Source organism: Pan troglodytes, chromosome 6 (genome assembly GCF_028858775.2).
Source record: "Pan troglodytes isolate AG18354 chromosome 6, NHGRI_mPanTro3-v2.0_pri, whole genome shotgun sequence".
Lineage (NCBI taxonomy): Eukaryota > Metazoa > Chordata > Mammalia > Primates > Hominidae > Pan > Pan troglodytes.
In genome coordinates, this window is record NC_072404.2 from 50,967,206 (window position 1) to 50,992,305 (window position 25,100).

The 25,100-nt window shown below is 50.4% G+C and overlaps 1 protein-coding gene and 3 non-coding genes across 12 annotated transcripts; all 4 read right to left on the reverse strand.

The window, feature by feature from the left end:
- Nucleotides 1–1,941: 1,941 nt before the first annotated feature.
- On the reverse strand, nucleotides 1,942–13,895 carry TBRG4 (transforming growth factor beta regulator 4). Of its 9 annotated transcripts, none has more exons than XR_010158446.1 (11): nucleotides 13,517–13,603; nucleotides 10,671–11,131; nucleotides 7,286–7,609; nucleotides 6,383–6,554; nucleotides 5,942–6,099; nucleotides 5,176–5,286; nucleotides 4,190–4,334; nucleotides 3,696–3,913; nucleotides 3,346–3,457; nucleotides 3,101–3,215; nucleotides 1,942–2,269 (listed from the first exon to the last, which is right to left on the reverse strand). XR_010158446.1 is itself a non-coding variant. In XM_024357824.3 (11 exons), exons 2-11 carry the CDS (start codon nucleotides 11,079–11,081, stop codon nucleotides 2,168–2,170), a joined length of 1,896 nt encoding a protein of 631 aa, XP_024213592.1. In that variant the 5' UTR covers nucleotides 11,082–11,131; nucleotides 13,517–13,895; the 3' UTR covers nucleotides 1,942–2,167. The 9 variants fall into 9 exon arrangements, 6 of the variants coding, with proteins under 6 accessions (XP_024213592.1, XP_009451306.1, XP_009451308.1 ...); XR_010158445.1 differs by having other exon boundaries at nucleotides 13,496–13,598; XR_001719230.3 differs by having other exon boundaries at nucleotides 5,942–6,129; nucleotides 13,496–13,598.
- LOC112209899 (small nucleolar RNA SNORA5) lies at nucleotides 6,194–6,327 on the reverse strand. The gene has a single exon (XR_002944888.1). It is a non-coding gene; the product is annotated as a small nucleolar RNA SNORA5 (small nucleolar RNA).
- LOC112209901 (small nucleolar RNA SNORA5) lies at nucleotides 6,751–6,887 on the reverse strand. The gene has a single exon (XR_002944890.1). It is a non-coding gene; the product is annotated as a small nucleolar RNA SNORA5 (small nucleolar RNA).
- On the reverse strand, nucleotides 7,813–7,944 carry LOC112209900 (small nucleolar RNA SNORA5). Its single transcript, XR_002944889.1, has one exon. It is a non-coding gene; the product is annotated as a small nucleolar RNA SNORA5 (small nucleolar RNA).
- Nucleotides 13,896–25,100: the final 11,205 nt, after the last annotated feature.

Below are 25,100 nucleotides of genomic sequence, written 5' to 3' on the forward strand. Positions count from 1 at the left end.
AAATTGTGGTGATGGTTGCATGTATCTGCAAAGAGACTAAAAACCACTGAATTATACATTTTTGTTTTCGAGATGGGGTCTCATTCTGTCGCCCAGGCTGGACTGCAGTGGTGCTATCACGGTTCACTGCAGGCTTGACTTCCCAGGCTTAAGTGATCCTCCTACCTCAGCCTCCTGGGTTGCTGGGACGACAGGTGCGTGCCACTGCGGCTAATTCTTGTATTTTAAAAAATAGAGACAGGGTTTTGCCTGTTGCCCAGGGTGGTCTTGAACTCCTGGGCTCAAGATCTGAGGGCCTTGGCCTCCCAAACTGCTGGGATTACAGGCGTGAGCCACCACACCTTGCCTAATTATACATTTTAAATGGGTGAAGTGTATGGCATGTGAATTATATTTTAATGAAGTGGTCATAAATGACAAAATAAAAAGCATATTGATTTGAAAGGATAAATATATTCCTGTTTTCAGGACATAAATATCTACATAGGAAATCCAAAGGAATTTAAAAAATGCATAAAGTTTACCAAGATCACATAAAAATCAATCCCATTTCTATATGCTAACAATCAATGTGTGAATGCCAAAATTAAGCACTACACCACTTACAATTGCTCCAAAATCATGACTTAGCGGTGTGTGTGTATATACGTGTATATATACATATATACACACATATATACTTATATACACATGTACATACATACACACACACACACACACACACACATATATTTTTTGAGACAGAGTCTTGCTCTGTTACCCAGGCTGGAGTGCAGTGGCACAATCTTAACTCACTGCAGCCTCCACCTCCCGGGTTCAAGTGATTCACCTGCCTCAGCCTCCTGAGTAGCTGGGATTACAGGTGCCTGTCGTCATGCCCGACTAATTTTTATATTTTTAGTAGAGACAGGGTTTCACAATGTTGGCCAGGTTGGTCTTGAATTCCTGGCCTCAGGTGATTCGCCCGCCCCAGCCTCCCTAAGTGCTGGGATTACAGGCATGATCCCACCACACCTGGCTGACTTAGGTAATATAAAACAAAAACTACAGGCTGGGTGTGCCTGATGGTGCCCAGTGAAGCCAGCACAAACTCCCCAATGCTTGGGTGAGTGGCCAAGCATCAGAGCAGTGACTAGACTTGTTCTTTTTGGGGAAACAGCCTAGGGTGGGGAGCCTACAGTGCTGAGGGCTGTGGGCCTCTCCACTCTCAGCTCCACCCCACTGTCCTACTCTCTGTTCTGTATGGCTGGAGGCAACTCAGTTCCCTGACTGCTATTTAGTCAGGTTCTGCCAATAGGTGTCTCTAAGGAGAGGCTGGAAGGTAGAAAGCTTGTTGCCTCCCAGCACCTGGTAATCCCCGCAGCAGCAGGGAGGCTGCCAGGGTCCTGTTTGGGCAGCCAGTGCCTAGATGACAGCACAAGGCTCTGGTCAGGGTGGTGAAGACAACAATGGAGTTTGGCTCTTGGTGCCGTGGTGTCAACCAAGTGGGATCTTCTCCTCTCCCAGAGCCAGCGCCTCCCAAGTGCTCACCCAGCCCTCACATCACCTGTCACCACATGCTGTCAGGGTGCCTTTCACTCAGCTAAGTGTGAGACAACTGATGGGAGAAAGCCTCCCAGGATGGCTGTGGTTCAGTAGCCACAGCTCCATCAGAACCCCCAGCCATGCACTGAATCTCCAATCAGCTTCCCTGGGAAGCTCCTCTGCCCTGGAGGTTCAGAATTCTAGGACTCCACCTGTCTGCTGGGGCTAATACAGACCCCTACGCAAGAGGCCGGCATATGTGAATAAGCACTCAAGGAGGGAAGAAGCTGGGAGAGACAGGCAGGTAACAACCCAGGTCTGTCCCTAAAGCAGCCCTCTTGGGTTGGGCGTGGCGGGGGAGTGCACAGGGCAGACTGGAGAACCACGCCCTGCTCAACAAAGCAGACAGACAAGTGCTGACAGTGCAGAGGGTGACCAAGCCTGGGAAGGCCCCAGGGGTCCAACACCAAAAATTAAAGGTTTATTATACACAAGAGGACGTTCTGTCCCTCAGAGTGGCTGGCCACCCTCCCCACTCTGGCCAAGGTCCTGCACAGAGGTTTGTCCTCAAGGGTGACCCTTCTTGCCCGCCCACAGCTAGACCTCCGGCGGAGAGGCACGCAGTCCATGCTGCTGGCACAAGTCACTTGGCCAGCTCCTCAGCCACCGCTTTGCGCATCTTGTCCTTGAGGTAGGCGCCTTTCTGCCATTCAGACTTGAGTTCCAGCCACTCATAGAATGGGACCTAGAAGGAGGCAGGGGAGAGAGGTCACATGGGCAAGGAGATCCCTTCCAGCCAGTGGCTCTCCCTGCTTGCCTGCTGTCCTCACATTGACCCCTCACCCAACACCTCTGGTGACCAACAGCTCTGCGCACCTGCCCCTTGGCCTCCAAGTCTTCAAGGCAGAGCCCATGAACTGCAGGCAGTGCGGGCGGGGAGAGGTGCTAGCACTGTCAGTGCTGGAGGGGTCTGCAAACTACTCGGAGGCCCAAGAAGGGCTTCTGAATTTTAAACAGTTAAAAAACTCACAACAACCCAAAGAAGCAAACAGAACCCTTGTGTGGCTCATGAAGCCACATGTTCATTCACTGGCCCTTCCCAGGGAAGGTGACCCCCTTTGATCTTAACCAAGGTCTCCCAGGTGTGAAACCAGAGTCAGGCCCAAGACCTGCATCTTTCTGCTCCTGCCAGTTCCACTGGTCCTACTTTTCCTGACAACAGGCGCTGACCAAGGGGGCAGAGCAGCTGCACTCAGAGCCCCAAAAGCTGTGCAGCCTCTTGGGCTTCGAGCTGCTCATCTGTGAATGGGCCCTACCCTGCCCACCTCTTAAGCTGAATAAGCAGGCTTGGTTGGCTTTTTGGGTTCACCCACGGGGTGAGATGCTGGGAAGGTTAGAGGGGAGGCTGGAGCAGCTAGGATCCACAGTAAACTCCCTCCCTGGGCTCCTGGGAGAGGCCCGGGGCCACGGCCAGGGCATGTGTCTATACCTGCTGGCTCAGTTCCACCTGATCCCCTCTCTAGCGTGGGTTGGGGATTCTCCCTGTGCAGTGACCACCTGCCCAAGAGGTACTCACGTCCACTATCAGGAAGCCTGCAGCCACTATGTGTCGCCGGGCCAGAACAAAGCGACCCAGCAAGTCCTTGCTTCGGCTGTTGAAGTTGGGGAACTCCCACCGCAAGAACGCTAGCCTGGAAGGAAGAAGGGGTGGCTGACATGCTTCCACTCTCCCAGCCCCTCGGAGGGGAAAGATGGAAAGCAAAGAATATGCAGTCCAACAGCCATGGTGCTCCCATGGCCAACAGGTCCCTGGCCACCTACCTCTTAGACCCTGGAGGTGGTGACTGGCTCCCAGTTGGCTGGGCAAGGTGAGGTGCCACAAAGTCCCTTACGGGCAGAAACTCGCCGTCACTGTCCAGCAGCACCTCAGCATCTGGGGAAGGGGTGTGGGATGAGAACATGTTGGGGGACATCCCTCAGAAACCCCCCCACAGGAAAGATGAACAAAGATGGGACTGTGGGGAGCCCAGGCTGACACCCTGCAGCTCCCTAGGTCAGTACTTGCTGCAGATGGGGTGGGTTAGAAGAGTCCCGTTAGACTCAGGCAATGCCAGGCCCTGTGCCAACCAGGGGGAGCCCTCACCCAGCACCCAGCCATACTGCGTGGCCACCTCGAGGCTGCCCTTGTCGGCGCTCCCCAGCAGCCCCTTCAGCGTCTCCTGCAGCTCCTTTTGCAGGGGGGTCACCTTCCTGTCAAGGGCTGAGGGCCCAGGGGCCACAGCCGAGGCAGGCAGAAGGGGACCCGAGTACTCGGGGTACTCCAGCAGGGCAGTGGCGTTGATGTGGAGCAGCTTCTGGAAGGTGTTCTGATCCTTCTGAGACTTGCCCCCTAGGAGACAAGGAGAAAGAAGAGGGAGGTGGGCCTACGGCCAGAGATGGGGAGACCCTGATGAGAGGGCAGTGCACCCCTACACCCAGTCCCAGCCCAGTTTTCTGGGTCAGGAGGCAGCAGAGTCACGGTCTGCTGGCCAGCTACAGGGAGAGGATGGAGAGCGAGGGGGAGGGAGAGCCCTGGCCTCCATCTGCCCCAAATTCTCACCTGGCACTAGGCAGACAAGACCAGGCAGTTTCCCAGTTCCAGTAGTACTAGGGGCAGGGGGCTCACCTAGAAATTGGATGTGAAATTCAGGGTGGAGGACAGCTTGCAGCTCTGCTTCCCGTGCCTGCTGCAGCACACACAGGGCCCACACCAGGTCCACCTGCAGGGCTGGCTCCAGGCCTGGCAGCTCTGACCCCAGCTTCTCATGTACCTGGGCAAGGATAGGGTGTGGTGGAGAAAGCAGGCTCTCCTTAGGGGCTGCAAATAGCCATGAGTGAGACACAATCCATGATGTGGTCTTGGCTTGGTTGGGATGAGGCCAGAGGAGGCTACTAGGTAATAAGAGGCAGAACCCTGGCCCTTGGTGAGGCCTGGAGCAATCCTGGGCTTGAAGGTACCAGGAATCTTCCTCATGCCCCAAGACCACTCTGAACAGCAGAAGAGTGCTGCTGAATGCTGGCATTTGATTAGGTTTACTACAACCAACCTACTGGCAGGGAACAAGATCCCTTCTCCCATAATGTCTCCAAGTGAGCACCTGGGACAAGGGAGGAGGAATCTCTGGTCCTCTGAGAGATGAGAGCATCCAAGAGGTGAAGCAGCACTCCCCAGCCCCTGGCTAATTGTTCTCAGGACTGTGCCAGACAAACCCCTGATGGAATCCCAGGGAGCCTGGGGTCACACCTGGCCTGCTGGCCTCTGTGGCTGTCCTAAGGTCTTCATAAAGAAGGCTCCCCCTCCTGCCCTGAGCTGGCGCACATAGCACGAAGGCCCACTGGAGCTTCTGAGCATCAACAGGGCATTAAAAGGAGCACCAGAGGCAGGACCCCCCAGCGCTGCCTGGCAGGGCAGTCAACCAGACAGCAGGATTTCATGTGTTCTCAGTAATCCCTAGGATGCCTGGCTCCAATCAGCTCCCCCTGCCCTCCCATGCCACACGTAGTGGCCCCTCCCCCCTCCGCCTAGCCCGAGCTGATCTTGGGAGGACGGTTCATGAGCCATTAGCTGAAGGGGAGGATAAAGGTCGAGCAGTGGGAGCCCAGAGGCCGTACCAGGCTGAAGAACTGATCCTCTTGGTCTGGATGGAAGTTCAGACGCGCAAAAGCCAGAAGTACGCTGCACAGGTGGGGCAGGGTGATGTCCTGCGCTCTGTTCAGGACGTGCTGGGTGGGTCAGAAATAGCAGAGGGACAGAATAAGCTCTCTGCCCAGCACGCTGTCCTCCTGCCCGGCTCTGAGTCTGAGGAGAGCCTGCATGGCCAGGGGCAATGGCAGGACCCTCCATCCAGGGCCCATGAGCTGTGCCGGGCACAGAGAAGGACTTACACAGGCCCAGACACTCCTTCGCCTGGCAGCAACTACCCACAGAGGCTGGGGACACCTAGAAGCTGCTTCTTTCTGATAAGGGATTTAGAAATATTCTCCAGCCAGTAAACTTAGTTTAGACTGGTCACACATAAACGTAACTGCAGGTGTCATCTTTCTGTACAGTTCCACTTTGCGAGGGGGATCAGTGATTCAGTAGACAGTTCTCAGTGGATTCTCAGTCTCATCAGCCATGCTGCTACCTGCTACAGCTACCCCAAAATGGATGGAAGCACTTATAATGGTCAGTGAAAGAACAGAGGAAACAGTTCTCAAACACTTTTTTGAGAACTGAATAGCAGCCCTTTCAAAATAAGCCAAAATGCAAGAAATATGTATTTGCCCCCACAAGTGAGCATTTTCAGACTGGCTTTACTTTCCCGACTAAGGCAATGGTTCCCAGCAGATGGCCAGGAAGCCAGCTTCTCTGAGTTGGGGCCAGGCCCTGGCTCACCTGGGCAAAGGCCTCAAACAGGGGCAGGCTGAGCCACTTGAGTAAGGCGAAGGACTTGGCACAGTGGGCCACCTCACCAGAAGTCAGGCTGGGCATGAGGGATAGCAGGTCGGTGGCCAGGCGCTGGGACACCTGGGTCTGGTGAAAGCTGAGTTTGCCTTCAGGACAGAGCAGATCACAGGGTTTAGCTGGAGAGAGAGTCAGCAATCACCCAGCAGCTCCACCCCACCTCAGCCTCGAGGTCTAGATGTTTGATGTCTGTAACCAAATTTATCCCTGAGCCTGGGACACAGGAACAGGGCCCATGAGTCACAGTGTTTCTGTGGCAGCCTTCTGGGCCAGTGCCTACCATGCATAGGACAGGTACTGAATTTGACACGGCTGCAGGCATCTGCAGGGCCAGCGCTCCCCTCTCTCCACCGTTCTGTCCAAAGGGCTCACCATAGGCATAGGCCACGTCCAAGAGCACATCTTTCGTCAGAGAGAAGGGCTTCTGCACCAGGTGGTAGGAGATGGCCCGCAGCAAGGGCACGGACCGCCGGCTCTGAGCTGCCAGCATCACCAGCACCTTCCGCAGCTCATTGGGGCCAAAGTGCTCCACCAACTCCAGGCACTGTCAACCACAGCCGCGCAGAGGTCAGCTCAATGGCCTGGGGTGGCAGAGATGAGCTGGGGGCAGGGGTCCCATGGTCCCATCCAGTGCAGCCCCTGCGACAGCCCCTGTCAGACTGGGCCTGAGCTGACTAACCACAGGACCACTGTGCAGGGCCTGCCTCCTCGTCCACCCCAGGGAACCCCCGGACCTGGAGCACTGTCCACAGCCAAACTTATCCCCAGGTCCCAGGGTAGGTGACCCAGGGCCCATGAGCTGTGGAGCTTGTTGTGGCAGCCATCTGGGCCAGCCCCCGCTATGACAGAAACGGGCACTGAATTTGACTTGACTGCAAGGCTACAGCCGATAGGGGTTAGCACATCTCCAGGAGAGTTCTAGCCAGAAGCCAGGCCTGGGCAGTAGCTGTGTTACTTCAGGAGCTGCCTGCCATGCCCCCTTCTCAAGATCGTGCTGTGATGGGGTTTGGGGGAAAGATAAAGGTGCAATCAGGGAAGCGCCTGTGTTGGGAGGAGCAAGTGGTGCTTGATGAATGCAGCCACAGGGCAACCACCTGTTGCAGCTCCGAGCCCTCTGGTCCTGCCCCATGTGATGCCTGAGGCTCCAGACAGAAGCTCCCGGGGCTCTGATCCCAGTGCACACAACGCAACCCTCTGCAGACAACTGTCACCCAAAGAACAAGCCCAAAGCCCAGGGGAGGCAGGCTGGGTGCCACCTGCTTTCAGGCCCAGTACCTTGTCTTCCAGGCGGTTCATTAGTGGCTCCGAGAGGTGTCCCACCTTCATCATGACGGTCACTAATGTGTGGGAATCTTCAATTTCTGTCCAACGCCTTTCCAGGTGCATGAGCAGCTCAGCCAGCAGCTCCTGCGAGTGCTGCTCCTGTGAGAGGGTGGCACAGGACTCTGCCAGGAAGGCCAGGTGCTTGTACTTGAGCTTCCGCATGCGCCAGCGGACCTCCTGCTCCACCGACTGCAGCTCCTTGGAGGCCTTGGGGATGCCCAGAGCATACAGGCTTCCCAGCAGCTTCGAGAGGGTACCATGCCAGACCGAGGCTATCTAGGCAGAGAAAGGACACAGGAGAAATGATGTGGCACTGTCAGTCCTGTGTGTGAGCTGGAGGCTACCTCTCTGAACCTTGTTTCATGAGCATTTACTACAACTCTTCAGAGAAGACAGTATCAGTTCCCCACTCCATTGTAACAGGGCCCCAGTGCCTGGCTGCTCCTCACAGCCTTGCTCAGCCTCGAGGCCTAGACGCTTGGTGTCTGTAACCAAATTTATCCCTGAGCCTGGGACACAGGAACAGGGCCCGTGAGTCACTGTTTCTGTGGCAGTCTTCTGGGCCAGTGCCTACCATAGACAGGGCAGGCACTGAATTTGACATGGCTGCCAAGCACCTGCAGAGCCAGAGCACCGCTCAGGCACAGGCCAGATCCAAGGGTACACCTCTAAGCCTGATCCTCTAGGCTACAATAAATAGCACATTTCTGCTCAAGGTGGCTGAGGTCATTTGCAATTGCTTGCAAGCAAGAACTCTAGAGTGGCAAGGGAAATTCTCCAAGTTTCCCCAATGAAGTTTTGACCTAATGTAGTTGATTAAAGAGAGACCACACTCTTTTACATGGTCCTGGCTACAGCTCTGGGTAGTGAGCACGTAGATTTCAGCTGCAAGTAAAGCTGTCAAGTCAATACAAGAGGTCAGAGAAAAAGTTGAGCCTGATGGATGTCACCTGATGGCAGAGAAGGTGGCACTTACGCTTGCTAAGATCAGTTTTGTTATCATTCGTGACTTTTACTTGCAATGACATTAAAAGTTTTAGGTATTAAAAACTTGGGCCGGGCAGATCACCTGAGGTCAGGAGTTCGAGACTAGCCTGGTGAATGTGGTGAAACCCTGTGCCTATTAAAATTACAAAAATTAGCCAGGTGTGGTGGCACATGCCTGTAGTCCCAGCTACTTGGGAGGCTGAGGTGGGAAGATCACTTGAACCTGGAAGGTGGAGGCTGCAGTGAGCTGAGATTGTGCCACTGCACTCCAGCCTGGGTGACAGAGTGAGACTCTGTCTCAAACAACAAAACAAAAAACACTGGCTTTTCTCCAGGAAAATAATTTGTTTTTGAGTCAGAGAAGCTCCAACCCCTAAACTGTTCTCTAACAAACCAACCTCGCAGTTTCTGGCAACGTGAAAGTTTCTTAGGAATGCAACTGCTGCAATAAGCAGGAGTCCCTGCAGAGCGTTAGGCAGTGAACCACCACCTTTACCCTCCAGGGATGCGGCACCCAAGCATGCCAGACCCTCAACTGCCTGCAAAGGGAGGAGCACCCCAGGCACAAAGGTTTGCAGGAAAGCTTTTGACATATGGGTAAAAAGACCCCCGGTATCACTAAGCCCTGCCCACTCCCAAATGCAGAGGCCTCCTGGGGATGACCAAGCTGCTGCTGCTACCAGCAGCACCTCTGAACAGGCTCTTACTAAATGCCAGGCATCCTTCTGTGTGCGTACCCCTATGAGACACCAACATCCTATGAGAACCATCAGTCCCACTATACAGGTAAACGAAGGTGAACTTATTTCTACATAGTTCTGGGTCCGGAACCTGCACCACAGCCCGTCCTCTCTGCTGGTGCCTGCTTTGTTTCTGAAGAGGGTAACTGCTATTCAGGTACTGTGTCCACAGGGCCCACAGTGTCAACATGGGTGGCTCTAGAGCCCTTTGGCCCTGAATCCAGCCTTGCAGAAGAGAGCAGATGGTAAAACAAGTATGGCTCTGTCCTTTCCTGGGCCAAGTCTCTCAACACTGAACCCTCAGGTTCAGTCTCTTCGCTTATGAATGAGAAGCAGAAACCACACCTTCAAGGAAGTGAGCTGCGAACAGAGAAGCTGCTGTCTGAAGGGCTGGGGAGGAGGGAGAAAGTACTGGAGTAAATTCTAATCTTACAGAAGATCTGGGTGTCTACCTTCCGGTTTCATGGACAGCAGGAAAATCTTTGAAAAGAAAGCTGTTATTACATTACAGATACTTGCCTTATAATTTTGTTACAATGTTCAGTCTTGCATCATAAGACTTTCTTAAATCACATGTGAGTAAAAAGAGTCAATAAACAGCAATTAGAATTGTAGCCAAATATCAAGGGGGCCTAACTAAGTTCATTTTATGAATTATATCCCCAGCAAGAAATAATTATGTACTGTAACCCCAGTCCACACAACACATGCATATATATACATACTTAACTAGAACAAAAGTTCCATGAGACATTAGTGAATCCCCTTACTATATGTGATGAATTCTGGTATTTTTTATACTACTCTACCTCATTAAGAATCAGCTGGCCACATCCCACTACACTGATTTTATAACCTGCAGTTTGAAAAGCACTCAGTTAGTGCAACTCCTTCCTTGGATAGTGCCTTTCTCTTCATTACACCTGACAACTGGAAACATGGTTTCAGTGCCCCAGCACTTCCTTTCCAAAGCAGTCCAGGGATTTAGGGCCAGTTCAGCCACAGCAGGAGTCTGTACTCCTTTTTTGTACATGGAGCCCAGGGGAAGACTCTCTAAGAAGGGAGTCCCTCACAGTGAGCAGGAACTGGCTTCTGTAGTCTGAGTTCTGCCCTGTTCAGTGCCACACAAATGGGTCTTGTTGCTTCTCTCCATGGTCATCCTTGGAGGGTCTGAACATGGCTAGATCATGCCCACGTCTGTCTCAAGTTTCAAGGACCTTCCATCAGTCATGCTGCATCTCCTTTGGCTTCAAAAACAGTGCCTTGCCATCAGCCAGACACTGGCAGAGAGCAATACAAGTCAAGACTATATGGTGAGGGGGAAAGCACCCAAAGAACTGAGAAGAACCAGGCTCACTTCCCATGCTTCTATCACTATGCGTCTTGGCTGTCTGTAAGACGAGAATAGCAATATTTACCTAACAGGGCTCTTGTAAGGATAAACAAAGAGAAAGCACGATAAAGCACTTTGAAATTTATAAAAAAATAAAAAATATCACAAGAGATGCAGGGCCCCTGTCTATGCTTGGTAAGCACTGGCTGCTGTGGACCCCAGCATTTCTGGCTGTTTTCCTCTTGTCTATGCTCTCAGACCACACTCCGGCACCCACCTGACTGTTGAGCAGACAGAGAAGTTGATGAAAGTGGGCATCCTGTATGAGCAAGCCTTTATCTTCTGGCTTCTCAGATAGCAAGTGAGAGAGCCGGATAAGTACCATTGCTGCTTGATTGCTGTCTAAGTCGTGACTGCCACCAAGTAGCTCCAGGAGCTCCTCTGGCCTTGTGGCCTTCTTGATGAGGTGGTCCACCTGCTTCTCTACGTAGGGAGTAGATGCTCGTTCCTTCTCCACCGGCTCCATCAAGGAACCTGGGAGGTGGGAAATGGGTGAGGTGGCTGAGGAAGTCAGAGTCTTATGGGCTACCCAGGCAAGTCTCAGTCGGCCAACTGGAGCCATGGCAGGGGCCTGACGAGCAGCTTCTCTCAGGAGGCACGTGCATCGCTTTACCAGGTGAGCTGCCATGATGTCCTGGGTGGCAGAGAGACAAGACTCCTAGCAAGTGATTCCAAACCCTGAAGAGAAAAAGGAGAGAGAAGGGGCTACTACAGGGGCAGTTCCTGACTCACAAACTTGAGAAATGAAATAGTCAAAGCCACCCTATCTGTAAAATCAGACTAAGTCTTTCTTGACAATCCATAGGTATGTGATAGTATTTTCTAAAGCAAAAGTCTCACAGGATTTTTGTTTCAGTACAGAATGCCATCAAATATCAAAACTCAGGAACATTACAGCCTGGGTGGGAGGGTTTTCATCCTGCTTGTAATTTGAAATCACCTAGGATGTGGTTCAATAATTCAGATTCCCAGGTCCTGCCCAAGGCCTCCTAAATGATGGCATCTCTGCAGACACGACCTACACAGCATTAATTTTTTTTTATTTTTTTATTTCAAGGGTAACCAGGATTAAAAATTACGGGCTTGACCAGGCGTGGTGGCTCATGCCTGTAATCCCAGCACTTTGGGAGGCCTAGGCGGGTGGATCACTTGAGGTCAGGAGTTTGAGACCAGCCTGGCCAACATGGTGAAACCCCATCTCTACTAAAAATACAAAAATTAGCTGGGCATCATGGTGCACGCCTGTAATCCCAGCTACTTGGGAGGCTAAGGCACGAGAATTGCTTGAACCTGAGAGGTGGAGATTGCAGTGAGCTGAGATTGCACCACTGGACTCCAGCCTGGGTGAGAGACTCCATCTCAAAAAAAAAAAAAAAAAATTCACATTCCCAAAGCCTCTGTGGATATATTTTAACACTGTAGACATAGGTGTGAGCCTCTCGAAACCAAGGTAGATTACATCACTAGCCTACTAAACCCCCCCCCCACCAAATTTCTAACAGCAAAAATTCTGAACCAATAATAAGAAGCACTTCATAACATGGCCCAGAATGATTTTCTCAGTCTTGGCTTTTTCTGCCTCCCAGCAACACAAGGCCCCATTTTAAACAGGCCTTGCACTTCCACTTCACCTTACAGGGCTTGTTATCTGGGTCTCCTCCTCCCCCTATAAGACCCTTTAAAATACATCTCATCCTTCCAAGGCCAAACTCAATGTTGCCATCTCCAGCAATGTGTTACATATAGCCTTGATGTTGCTTTTAACAATTCTATCGGCCAGGCGCGGTGGCTCACGCCTGTAATCCCAGTACTTTGGGAGGCTGAGGCGGGCAGATCACGAGGTCAGGAGATCGAGACCATCCTGGCTAACACAGTGAAACACCGTCTCTACTAAAAATACAAAAAAATTAGCCGGGCGTGGTGGCGGGCACCTGTAGTCCCAGCTACTAGGGAGGGTGAGGCAGAGCTTGAAGTGAGCCGAGATCGCGCCACTGCACTCCAGCCTGGGTGGCAGAGCGAGACTCTGTCACAAAAAAAAAAAAAAAGAAAGAAAAAAAATTATATCAGCTAGTCTAGCTCCCTACGGTGATTACATGATCCAGGGAAGACATGCGACAAGGGCAAGCTAAAACGTTCACCTAGGCCTCATTTCTGCCAAAGCAGAATGTACGTTTGATCTTTCTCCACTTCCTGGAACTTGGTATATGGCCAGCACATTTTCTTTTTATATGAGGGGATTAAAGCAGCTGTAAAAAGCTTAGTCTAACTCCACTTAAAGAAAAAAAAAAAAGAGAGAGAGATCAGAGAGTCGGAGTATTTGCCCAAACGCAACATCTACCACTTCCTGAGCCTAAGCACAGTGGAGAAATCTTTCCGACTTATTTTATTTTTTTGAGACGAAGTCTCGCTCTGTCGCCCAGACTGGAGTGCAATGCTGCGATCTCGACTCACTACAACCTCAGCCTCCCGGATTCAAGCGATTCTCCTGCCTCAGCCTCCCAAATAGCTGGGACTACAGGCCCGCGCCACCACACCTGGCTAATTTTTGTATTTTTAGTAGAGACAGGGTTTCACCATGACCTCAAGTGATCCACCCGTCTCGGCCTCCCAAAGTGCTGGGATTACCGGAGTGAGCCACCGCGCCCGGCCGCCTTTCCAATTTTTTAAGAGCCCTAAGAGCAGTTTAGCCGAGTAAACGGAAGCCCAGGAGCCAGACTTGGGTTTAGGCAAACAGCAATCCAAAACTTTAGTTCTAAAATGCAGAGAGAAAACAACTTGCACTAAGTCACGAAAACTGGCTCGCTGGGGTCATGGAAGGTCAACAGGGGCGGCGTCTTCCAGGCCTGGCCGCGCGGGCTAGAGGGGAAGCGTGCGCACTGGCAAGCCAGCACGGAACGAGCAGACGGCCAGGCCCACCGCATCCCACCGCGTCCCAGCCTGCTCCCCAGTTTCACCGCATCCCAGGACCTTCCCAGCCACGCCTGTGTTGTGCACTCGAAACCCACGATCAGCCGCCCCTTCTCCCCGTGCCACAAGACCTACGCAGCGAGCACCACCGCTGACCTCCATCCGCCGCCCTAACTGTCCCCGGAACCATGAGGTGCGCGGCGCGCTTCTCTACGTCACTCGGAGCGCCGGCGGAAACGAGACGAGCCTCGCCCCGCACGTCCGGAAGCCACGCCTCCAGCTTCCGGCCACACCTTTCGGCGGGTGACATCTTTGCTGAGGGCTCAAGCGGAGCGTTAGGTCATGGGAAACTTAGAAAAGATAAAGAACCTAGGAAGAAAGGCTTCGGTTGCCCCCCGACCAGTACCCCATCCTCATACGGAGTGCGGGAGACGACCCTTTGTTGTCGGTGCTGTCACCCCATCCCTCCCTGCTTGCGTAGGCGTAGGAGAGTTCCTAGGGCGGTGGAAGACTGGGCTGGTGGAGTGGGATAGGCGACGTTGAGGCCTGTGGGGGCTGGGAGGACGAGTGAGTGGAGACTGGGGAACTCCAGAGCGCCCACTTGCAGCTGGATTTTTATGTGCAATTTTCCTGATTTTAAAATAGTGGTGTTTAATTACAAAATAAAGTGCAGGATGGCCCAAACGAAATGTATCTGAGGTCTACATATGGACTTGATTAATTTTTACTTCCTGCACAGCCTTTTATTTTCTGTGGAGTTAATAATTACTTTGGCTACGCACGGTGGCTCACGCCTGTAATCCCAGGCCGCGGTGGGCGGATCACTTGAGTTCAGGAGTTCGAGACCAGCTTGGCCAACATGGCGAAACCCCGTCTCTACTAAAAATACAAAAAAATTAGCCGGGCGTGGTAGGGCGCACCTGTAGTCCCAGCTACTAGGAAGGCTGAGGCATGAGAATCGCTTGAATCCGGGAGGTGGAGGTTGCAGTGAGCAGCGATCTTGCCACTGCACTCAGCCTGGTTGACAGAGCAAGACTCTGTCGCAAAAAACAAAACAAAAAACATAAAAATAAATAATTACGTTTGTTTGTGTTTGTAAACTAAAAATAAAATTGTAAGCCCCCCAAGCACTGAACGGACCTCCTCTTAGCCAAGGAGACCCCAGAGAAACCTTAAAAACTGAGTTCCCAGCCATTCTGGAAAGGGAGGTTGAACACCCCTTGTTATAGTCCCTCCCTTTTGGCATTTAGACAACTGACCAACATTAATGTTAAAGTAGAGATCATAAGACTAACAGACTTTGTGGTAGTAAGATACCAAATTATAAACAAGACCTAAGGCTGTGCAAGGCAAGGGTTAAGTCAAGCTTGCAGACCATCAATCTTGCTGAAGAGGTCTTTTTTGACCCAGTGTATTGTGGCTGATTCTGGCATACTATCTTAAACATTCTTTTCTGCTGACTCCAAATTTTACACAGAGCCTCACTCTTTTAACCAATTGCAAATTAAAAAATCTCTTGGTCAAGCTGGCTGAGGTGGGAGGATCACTTGAGGCCAAGAGTTCAAGACTAGCCTGGGCAACATAGGGAGACCCTGTCTAGCCCTACCAAGAGATCTATCTATCTATCTATCTATCAATCAATCATATATCGTGTATATATCTATGTATTTGAGTCCACATATAACTTGTAAACCCCCTACATCAAGACATCCTGTCTTTTGGAGCCAAACCAGTGTATACCTTCCACACATTGATTTATGTCTTTGCCTGTAACCCCTGGCTCCCTGAAATGTATAAAACCAAACTATAATCTGACTGCCTCGGGAACACTTAAGGCTTTTTGGGTTTGTATTTTCCTGGGGCTGTGGTCACTCATTGGCTCTGAATAAACCTCTTTAAGTAATTTACAGAGTTTGATTTTTCTGTTAACAGTTAATTAAGATTCCATGTATTTATCACAAATTCTACTCCAAATCTTTCACAAGTTGTCTGTCAAAAGACAATATTACAACAGATTTATAGATCTGTTGAAAGAAAAGCTTTAGACAAACTAATGGAGTTTTGTTGAGGAAAGAACCTTGAAAACATGCTAAGGGAAAGAAGTTAGACACATGAGGCCACATATTGTATAGTTCCATTTATATTTGCAATGTCCAGAGTAGGTGAATTGATAGAGTCACCTATGTGATGTTGAGGTGGGGAGAATAGGGAGTGACTTCTGATAGGTTTGAGGTTTCTTTTTGAGATGGTAAAAGTGTCCTGGAATTGGATAATAGGGATGGTTGCACAACACTGAGTATACTAAAAGCCACCTGTGACTTAAGAAATATATACGTGGTCTCTGCATAGAGCTTCTAAAACCCTTGTAACTTTTTTTTAGGTTTTCATTAAGGCATTTTATAAAGATAATATCATTTGTGTTTATAAAATGTTTGCTACACATACATAATATATATAGTGTATATATAAATTTAAATATGCTCAAGTTACAAAGCAGAATTATGAAAAGAAACCCGTGAACCCATTACTCCACTTAAGAAATAGAATATTACCAATATTGTTGCAATTTTCTGAGAGTTTCCTCTTCTTTCTTATCCCTTCACCCCAGCTAATTGCTATCCTGATGTTTTTCATTTGTGTATGTGTATTTTAATTTAATTTAAAGTTCCAGGATACATGTGCAGGACGTGCAGGTTTGTTATATAGGTAAACGTGTGCCGTGGTGGTTTGCTGCACCTATCAACTCATCACCTAGGTATTAAGCCCTGCATGTATTGGCTACTTATCCTGGTGCTCTCCCTTCCCCCCGTCCCATGGACAGACCCCAGTGTGTGTTGTACCCCTCCCTGTGTCCATGTGTTCTCATTGTTCAGCTCCCACCTATAAGTGAGAACATGCAGTGTTTGGTTTTCTGTTCCTGTGTTAGTTTGCCAAGGATAATGGCTTTCAGCGCCATCCGTATCCCTGCAAAGGACATGATCTCGTTCCTTTTTATGGTTGCATAGTAGTCCATGGTGTATATGTACCACATTTTCTTTATCCAGGCTATCATTGATGGGCATTTGTAAAACACTTGTAACTTCTTGAATGATAGTGACATCTTTCGTTATTCATCATAAGCCCCTTTTAACCATACCTGAGTTTATGCCACTAATGAAGTGGCTTTTGGAAGATGGGAGCTGGTTATCAGAGAAACCAACCATGTGATTAGAGGGCTGAAACTTTTAGCCCCACCTCTCAACCTCCAGAGAGAGGAGAGAGGCTGGAGATTGATTTGATTACAGTTTATCTAAAAGAAGAAACTGAGGCAAAATTAATAAAAGTGGAGAGTTTACATTTGAACCAAAATGAAGACAGCTGCCCAGAAGACTCACATGCAAGTAACCTGGGATATGAGCTTCATTAAGCCTTTGTTACAAGCAGGTTTTTAAAGGTAAAAAAGGGGACTAGGCAAGGGGCTGATAAAAAGTTGTTTGTCAGGAATTCTCATTGGTTTACAGAAATAACATTGATTAGTGATGGCTATACATTGTTGAATGATAGGGTATGAGTTATGTTGTGCAGCATGCAGTATTGTTAGGTTAATTTATAGCTACTTGGGGGGCAGTCCCTCTAGAGTCCACATAGCAAGCAGCTTCAAGAGATGATTATTCAGCAAGAGGGAGGAAGTGAGATGTGACTGCTGTCTCTTTCTCATGCCTTTTTTTGGGCCTGATAATTTAGAGGAAGCTCATATTCCTCATATAAAAACATTTCTTTTGACTGTCATTACTAATGGCCAATGATTTTATCAATTATACCTAGGTAATGAAACTTCATAAAAACTTATTAAACAGTGGGGTTCAGAGAGCTTCCAAGTTGGTGAATGCATCCACATGCTGGGAAGGTGTCACCTCCCAAACTCCATGGAAACAGAAGCTCTGATGCTTGAGATTCTTCCAGAAGTGTTGTGATTAGAGGAACAGTTTCCTTTGGAACCTGGCCCTAAGACTTTTTTTTTTTTTTTTTTTTTTTTTGAGATGGAGATTCGCTCTGTTGCCCAGGCTGGAGTGCAGTGGTGCGATCTCGGCTCACTGCAAGCTCCGCCTCCTGGGTTCATGCGGTTCTCCTGCCTCAGCCTCCCGAGTAGCTGGGACTATAGGCACACGCCACCATGCCTGGCTAATTTTTTGTATTTTTAGTAGAGACAGGGTTTCACCGTGGTAGCCAGGATGGTCTTGATCTCCTCATCTCGTGATCCGCCCGCCTCGGCCTCCCAAAGTGCTGGGATTACAGGTGTGAGCCACCGTGCCCGGCCCCTAAGACCCTTTTAATCTAGATGTTCATCTGTATCCTTTAAAATATGCTTTGTAATAAACTGGTAAACATAGATGTTATGATCTGATTGTGTCCCTCCGAAATTTGTATGTTCAAGTCTAATCTGCAAAGTGTTGATATTAAGAGGTGGGGCCTTTGGGAGGTAATTAGGTCATGAGGATGGAGCCCTCGTGAATGGAATTAGTGCCCTTATAAAAGAGGCCCGAGGGAGCATGTTTGTCCCTTTCTCCTTCTGCCATGTGAGGACACAGTGAGAAGTTACCTTCTATGAGGGAGAGAGCCCTTACCAGACACTGAAGCTGCTGGTGTCTTGATCTTGGACTTCCCAATCTCCAGAACTGTGAGCAATACATTTCTAGGGTTTATAAATTACTCAGTCTATGGTATTTTGTTCCAGCAGCCCAGATGGAATAAGGCAGTAGATAAAATGTTTCTCTGACTTCTGTGAGCTCTTATAGCAAATTAATAAACCTGAAGAGCAGGTCATGGGAAACCTTGCTTTGTAGCCAAGTCAAACAGAAGTGTGGATAGTCTGGGACCCACTACTTGTGACTGGCACCTGAAGTGAGGGCAGTGTTGTGGGACTGAGCCCTTAACCTGTGAGGTCTGTGCTAACTCTAAGTAGTTAGCGTCTGTTGTGGTTTGAATACTTGACCCCTCCAAAACACATGTTGAAACTTCTCCACTTGCCATGCTGGTTTTAGCATAGAAAGTCTCATGTCCTGGGAAGCTCCCTTACCCTTCTTCGCCTCAGGTCCCAGGCAAACTGGGATGCTTGACCACCCTGTTTCTGTCCGCTCCTGTCTATTCACCTTCCCTCCAGTTGGAATCAAACCACAGTTGATATGAGCTCTGGAGTGCAGAAGCTGATACAGCACCTGAGGCTGGCTTCTGACTGGCATCTGGAAACTTGGCTGGCAAACAGTTTCTTATACTGATAATAACTTCCTATAAAGGGTAGGGGTCTTCCCTGCATCTAAACTGTTTGTACAACAACATGGCTTATGCTAAGCACCTGCCTTTCTTCTGGGAGTTTGGAATTTTGGTGTATGCTAGGCAGACACCAGCTCCTGATAAAAACCCTGAGCACCAAGTCTCTATGAGCTTCCCTGGTAGACAGCATTCTACACGTGTCGTCACAACTAATTGTTGAGGGAATCCAGTAGTGACTCCCTCTTGTTTCTGCTGGAAGAGAACTCTTGGAAGCTCATGCCTGGTTTCTTCCAACTTCACCTCATGTACCTTTCCCCTTTGGAGATTTTGCTCTGTATCCTTTTCTTATAAGTCTTAGCCAAGGGTATGACTGTGTACTGAGTCCTGTGAGTTCCTCTGGAGAGTCACAGAACCTTGGGGTGGTCTTGGGGACCCCTGACAAACCTGTTGAGGGACTTTCTCAGAGAAGGGCCCTTCTTCAGGGCCTGACGGAATCGATGTCTCTTCAGATTCCTGCATAAGAGGAGGAATCAGACCCAAAGGCTAGTCTAAGGTCAGCCTGGCTCCCTGCTCTGGCCATACACAGCCTGTCCTACCCTGCTATCTATGTGGCAAACTGAGGCCCAGGGAGGGCAGGACTTGCCTAAGGACACATGGAGAGTGAGTGTCCAGGTCTTCTGCCACCAGCCCCAGGCCTCCCCCTGCTTCTGTGCCTGCCCGGGGCTCTGTCCCAGCTGGACTCAGAGTGGTGGGTCTTTTGCACCCCCAGCAGGAAACCCTCAGCAGGGCCAACAGTCCTGACCTCTGCCAACCCTTCCAGAAATCCACAGAACATCTCATCCATCCTTCCTTCTCATCCACCAAGAAGGCCACAGCACCCTCCTCATGCAGTGTGGTGAGAGGTGTGGTACAGTGTGCAGAGTGGGTCGTGACAGCCACAGCCCAGTGGACCCAGCCCTGTCCTGCACCAGTAGGGCCCAGCTCATAGCCATTCCTGGCTTTCAGTCAACCTGGGCTCCTGCTCTGGAGGCCATTGACATTGAGTACCTGTGCTAACAGATGTGCAGGTGAGAAGGCCTCTGGGGGTACGGGTGATGGAGCTGGGAAGGGGCCAAGGTGGTCCACCTTATCAGAGTCCTGGGAGCTCCGGTGGCAGCTACCATGAGAATGCAGTGGGAGATGGTAGAGTGGCCCCATGGATCTCTCTGGCACGGATGCTCAGCCTCTAAAGGGGGCTGTTTTACCAGCTTGTAAAATCTACCCAAGTAGGGTACAGGCTGGGCTGTCTTGGGGGAAAAAACATTAAAACTTAAACAGTGTTTTATATGGAAAAATATGAAAGGGTTTTTTTTTTTTTTTGAGACAGTCTCACTCTGTTGTCCAGGCTGGAATGCAGTGGTGCGATCTTGGCTCACTGCAACCTCCGCCTCCCAGGTTCAAGCGATTCTCCTGCCTCACCCTCCCAAGTAGCTGGTATTACAGGTGTGTGCCACCATGCCCGGCTCATTTTTTGTATTTTTAGTAGAGACAGGGTTTTGCCATGTTGGCCAGGCTGGTCTTGAACTCCTGACCTCAGGTGATCCACCCGCCTTGGCGGCCTCCCAAAGTGTTGGGATTACAGGCGTGAACCACTGTGCCCGGCTGGGACTATTTTAAAATATCATGTATTAATAAAAAATTTGAGGTTCATGAAGACTGATGGATCAGGAGATGATTGCCATTGAGAAGCTAGTTTATTACTCTCAGTTCTGGAGAGAAGGGCACATGCCACACCACAGGGGCCACATGGGAAAACACTGGGGTTGGCCCCGAGGCAGAGGAAAGGGGCAGGGAGTGGTGGGCAAGAGCCTTTACTGTGGTTTCTGTGGGAAAGAACAGGTAAGGCAGGGCGACAGTTTAGGATTGGGTGGTTTGAGTAACTTCAGGGCCTGGAGCAGAAGGGCTGTCCCTCATTGTCTGATACCTGGCCCTGGAGTGATTAGAGCAAGTCCATAGTGGCCAGAGTGTGAGAGCCCCATAGAGGAGGTGTTTGAGGGTGTGAGCATTGGATTGGTTGGTTTGTGTTTGAAAAGTGTACCCTGCCCAGGAGGAGGACTCTTCCTGAGAGGTGAGGAGCTGATGAGGGAGGCAGAAGGCCAAGGCAAGGTGATTCAGGCCCATCATCAGGGTGCAGAACCAAGTCTGTCCAGCATATACATACAAGGCAGATGTTAAAGCATTGTTTGCAGAAGCTGGAAACATAGTCAATACAGGGGCCAGGGCAGGGCGAGACTTCTCTGTAGGGGAGGAGCCTCCAGCATCAGGGGGTAGATGTGTCTCCTGCAGCCTAACTCTGAGCTGCAGGCTAGACAAGGTTGGGTGGTTCCAGCTGCCCAGGCTGGCCTCAGGGCCCCAGCAGGAGCAGCAGTGCATGGAGGTGGTACGGCTCCATTTCAGCCCTGCCTCTCCCCAGCACCTGACCAGCATGGGAGGCTGAGCGCTGGGCCTTGGTGGGCAGGGACAGACGGGGATGGGGAAAGGGTATGTCCGCTGGCCTCCAGCCTGCAGGACCTCCTGGTAGCTTCTCCTTGAGATGGGGAGGGGCAGGCCTGGTGCAGCAGTATGCAGGGGTCCTGGCCTGGGAGAGCAGGCTGCTGGCTTCCCACCAACACAGTGCATCATTGACAGGGCCTCCACGGGACCTGTTGACCCACCTTTCCCATACCTGTGTCTCAGGCTGCTGGGCCAGGTGCCAGAAGGTGACCATGTTACCTGCTGGTCCTCCTTCCACATAGATCTGGCCTCCTTGTGGCGCCCCCTCAGCCCACCCAAGTCATTCCTCTGATGAGAAGTTCTCTTCTGTGCTACACTCCCACCTTGTGCTTTACCAAATTCAGGGCCTGCCCCTCTCCCACCAATCCTGGTCCCCAAACACTCCCTGGCCTGGAGGGCCAGCCCACAGGCCCTTTCTGGTTCCCCTCTTTTTATTTAGAGAATTTGCAAATTTTTTGAAAAGCTAAGAGCATGGTACGGTGACTATCCATAAATCTGTCATCTAGATTCAGCAAGAATTTGGCCATATTTCCGTCTTCCTTCTTTATCCCTACCCCTGCCTCACCCCCGCTTGTTCTCACTGTACATATGTGTGTATGTATTTGTGTGTATATGTGCATGCATGTATATGTGTGTTGTGCATACATGTACATACATGTGTGGGTATATGTATGTCTTGTGTGTACATGTATGTATGTGCATGTGTGTGTGTGTATGTATATCACAGTCTGCTCAGGCTGCTATGACAGAATATTATAGACTGCATGGCTTAAATGACAGAAATTTATTTCTCACATTCCTAGAGGCTGGAAGTCCAAGATCAAGGTGGCAGTAGATGTGGTGTCTGGTAGAGGCTGTCTGGGCTGTCTTCCTGGTGTGCATGTGACCATCTTCTTGTTGTATTCTCACATGGCCAAGAGCAGAGAGAGAGCTCTCTGTGGTCCCTTTCCACTCGTGAGGGCTCCACTCTCATGATCTAATTATCCCCCAAAGGCCCCACCTCCGAATGTTATACCTTCACCTCACCTTAGTGGTGAAGATTTCAACATATGAATTTTGGAAGAGGAAGGATGAACATTCAGACCATGCAATGTAAGTGTTTATATTTGTGTATGTTTATAAGCATATGAATATAGGCATGCATATGTGTGTGTGTATGTACTGTATATATACAATTCAAAAGTTTTCTTGGTTTGTTTGCTTGCTGAATCCTTTGAAAGTGAGCTGTAGGCTGGCCGGACACAGCGGTTCATGCCTGTAATTCCAGCACTTTGGGAGGCCGAGGCAGGCGGATCACGAGGTCAGAAGATCGAGACCATCCTGGCTAACACGGTGAAACCCTGCCTCTACTAAAATTACAAACAAAAAAAATTAGCTGGGCATGGTGGTGCATGCCTGTAGTCCCAGCTACTCAGGAGGCTGAGGCAGGAGAATTGCTTGAACCCAAGAGACGGAGGTTGCAGTGAGCCAAGATCGTGCCACTGCGCTGCAGCCTGGGTGACAGAGGGAGACTCCATCTCAAAAAAAAAAAAAAAAGAAAGAAAGAAAGTGAGCTGTAGACATCACAGACTTCTCCCTTAAGCACTTTAGCAGCAAACATTGTCCATGTGACCCCACTGTAATTATCCTACTAGGGAAATTAACATTGATCCAATAAGGCCATCTGATTCAGGTCCATATCCGAATGTCCCCAATTGACCTTTGTCTCCTTAATCTCTATGATTGTTGTTGTTGTTATTTGTTTGTTTTTGAGACAGGGTCTTGTTTGGTAGCCCAGGCTGAGTGCAGTGGTGCAAACACAGCTCACTGCAGCCTTGAACTCCTGGGCTCAAGCTATCCTCCCACCTCAGCCCCCCCAGGTAGCTGGGTCCACGGGCATGCACCACCACACCTGGCTAATTTTTGTATTTTTGATAGAGATGGGTTTTGCCATGTTGCCAAGACTGGTCCCAAACTCCTGAGCTCGAGGCCTGCCTCAGCCCCCAAAAGTGCTAGGATTACAGGTGTGAGCCGCCGTGCCTGGCCTATTTTTAATTTTTTTCACATGTAAGCCTTCCTGCACCACATTTCTTCCATGTCTTAGTATCACTCTCAACTCTGGGGCTTTTAGAAATTCAGCGTGCTGTACTCTGTCCTCGTCAGTACCCTCACGGCGCTCATGTGTGGCAGGCTCATGTGTCCCTCCAGCAGATCATCATTGGTCAGGCGGACGCCAGCACTCCCCTTGTGCCTTCTTTGCCCATCTATTTCTCCAAGGAATCCTGCTGCCTTTCAGTGGAGGATTGTTCACGAACAAAATCCAGGCACTAGTTGAACCGCTTCATGTGTGGGATGGTTCATCCCATCTCCCAAGCCCCTGACATGTCATGTGAACTCAAAGATGTATTGAGTTATTGAGTGAACACAGAGAGGCAATGATGGAGACAGCAAAGCTGAAGATGATGCAAAGACCTAGCATCTCAAACAGTCCTTGCACTCCTGGTCCCTGGCCCCTGACACCAGTGTCTTCTGAGATGGCCCCTGGTGCCCCAGACTCCCCACTTCACTGGTTGGGCCCTGCCTTCACGACAGCTCTGGGTGCTCTGTTTTAGGGGGACCCTTCTTGTCCTTCTGCACATGGCTCTGGGGAACTCTTTTTGGGGGCCTTCCTCTCTTCCTGTACACATCAGCAGTGAGCAGGCTCTTTCTTCTGGGAGGCCCCTGTGCACCTCAAGGGCAGCAGCTTGGCCAGGACAGCCTGGTCCCTCTGTGTGCAACACCCAGGAAGGCCTGGCACTTATGGGTTAAAGGTCAGTCCTGCCTTCCTCCTCCATTCACTGACAGAGCATGATGATGGAGGTCTCTGTGGGCACTGAAGCCGTAGGGAAGTGACCTTACCAGGTCACATAACCAGTGAGCGTGGCTCTCATGGATGTGGGCTCCTCATGAGTGTGGGCTCCCGGAGAATCTAGGCTTGCTGTGAGTGTGGCTTGCTTGGGCCGGCCCTGTTGTTCTCCCTTGCAAGCTCTGAGGAGGCAGGGATGGAGGAAGCTGAGCAATATCTCCAGGTCCCACCTTCATCTCAGCCAGCCTGATGGTATGGGTCGTCTCCTTGACCTTATGTGCTGGGTCAGTGAGTCAAATGGGGCTGACCTCAGGTCAGGCCTGGGCCTGTGGCCCCTGGGCTCCTGCAGAAACCTAGGCAGGTGAGGTAGTGGACCCCTCCCTCTGGCTTGACCAGGGCCCAGCCTGCCTCCTATGTCCTGCCGGAGCACACACAGAGAGGACCCCCATTCGAAATGTCTCTGCTTTATCATGGACTCTCCCAAGGCTGTGGCCTCGTGCTTTCGAGGCTCTCATCTGGACTTGATCCAATTCGAGCCACTCCTCAAATGCAGCCACAGAACACGGGGAGGCTGGTGGTTTTTTGAGTACAGCTCCTTTCTTCTTGCTGCTTAAGCTCAATCATTTGATTTTCTTCTTTCTGCTGAGACCCTTGGTCCCTGGTGAGCTAACTGGATTCCTCTCGACCCCCAAGCCAGGAGCACAGCCAGGGTGTAGAAAGTGTTTGGAGAAAGAAAATCCCACTAGAGGCGTTTTAGACAAATTTTCTCAAACATGTGAAAAAGCAGCCTAGAGTTGAGGAGAATAAAAAACCCCTTCTTTCAAGTTGCCTTGTGTACCGTGTTCAGCTTTTTTGTTGCTAAAAGATAATTTTCAAAAAAGGGAAAAATCATGACTCTTCTATACAATAGATACAAAGTGAACAAGGGACAGGAGATTTAATTTAACTCTAGAGGGATCAGGCTCAAACCAAAGAGCAGACACAGGTACAGGTTAGGACGATGAAACTGCTATACGAATGGAGACAGAACTGTTTCCTCTGTGTCAGAGTAAGTGTGCATCCTGTGTGCGACAGAGGGGCTGGAGCTGGGTGCCGACAGGCGCTGGCCATTAGCGATCCTCCCAGCCGCTGAAC

Bases quoted from the DNA above. Each gene is read 5' to 3' on its own strand.
- TBRG4 (XM_009453031.4), bottom strand. From the start codon at position 11,081: ATGGCAGCTCACCTGGTAAAGCGATGCACGTGCCTCCTGAGAGAAGCT. The intron at 5,287-5,941 runs GTGAGCCAGGGC...TGACCCACCCAG, and splicing joins TGTTTGAGGCCTTTGCCCAG to CACGTCCTGAACAGAGCGCA. The intron at 3,458-3,667 runs GTGAGGGCTCCC...CCCCTTCCCCAG, and splicing joins GCAGTATGGCTGGGTGCTGG to ATGCTGAGGTGCTGCTGGAC.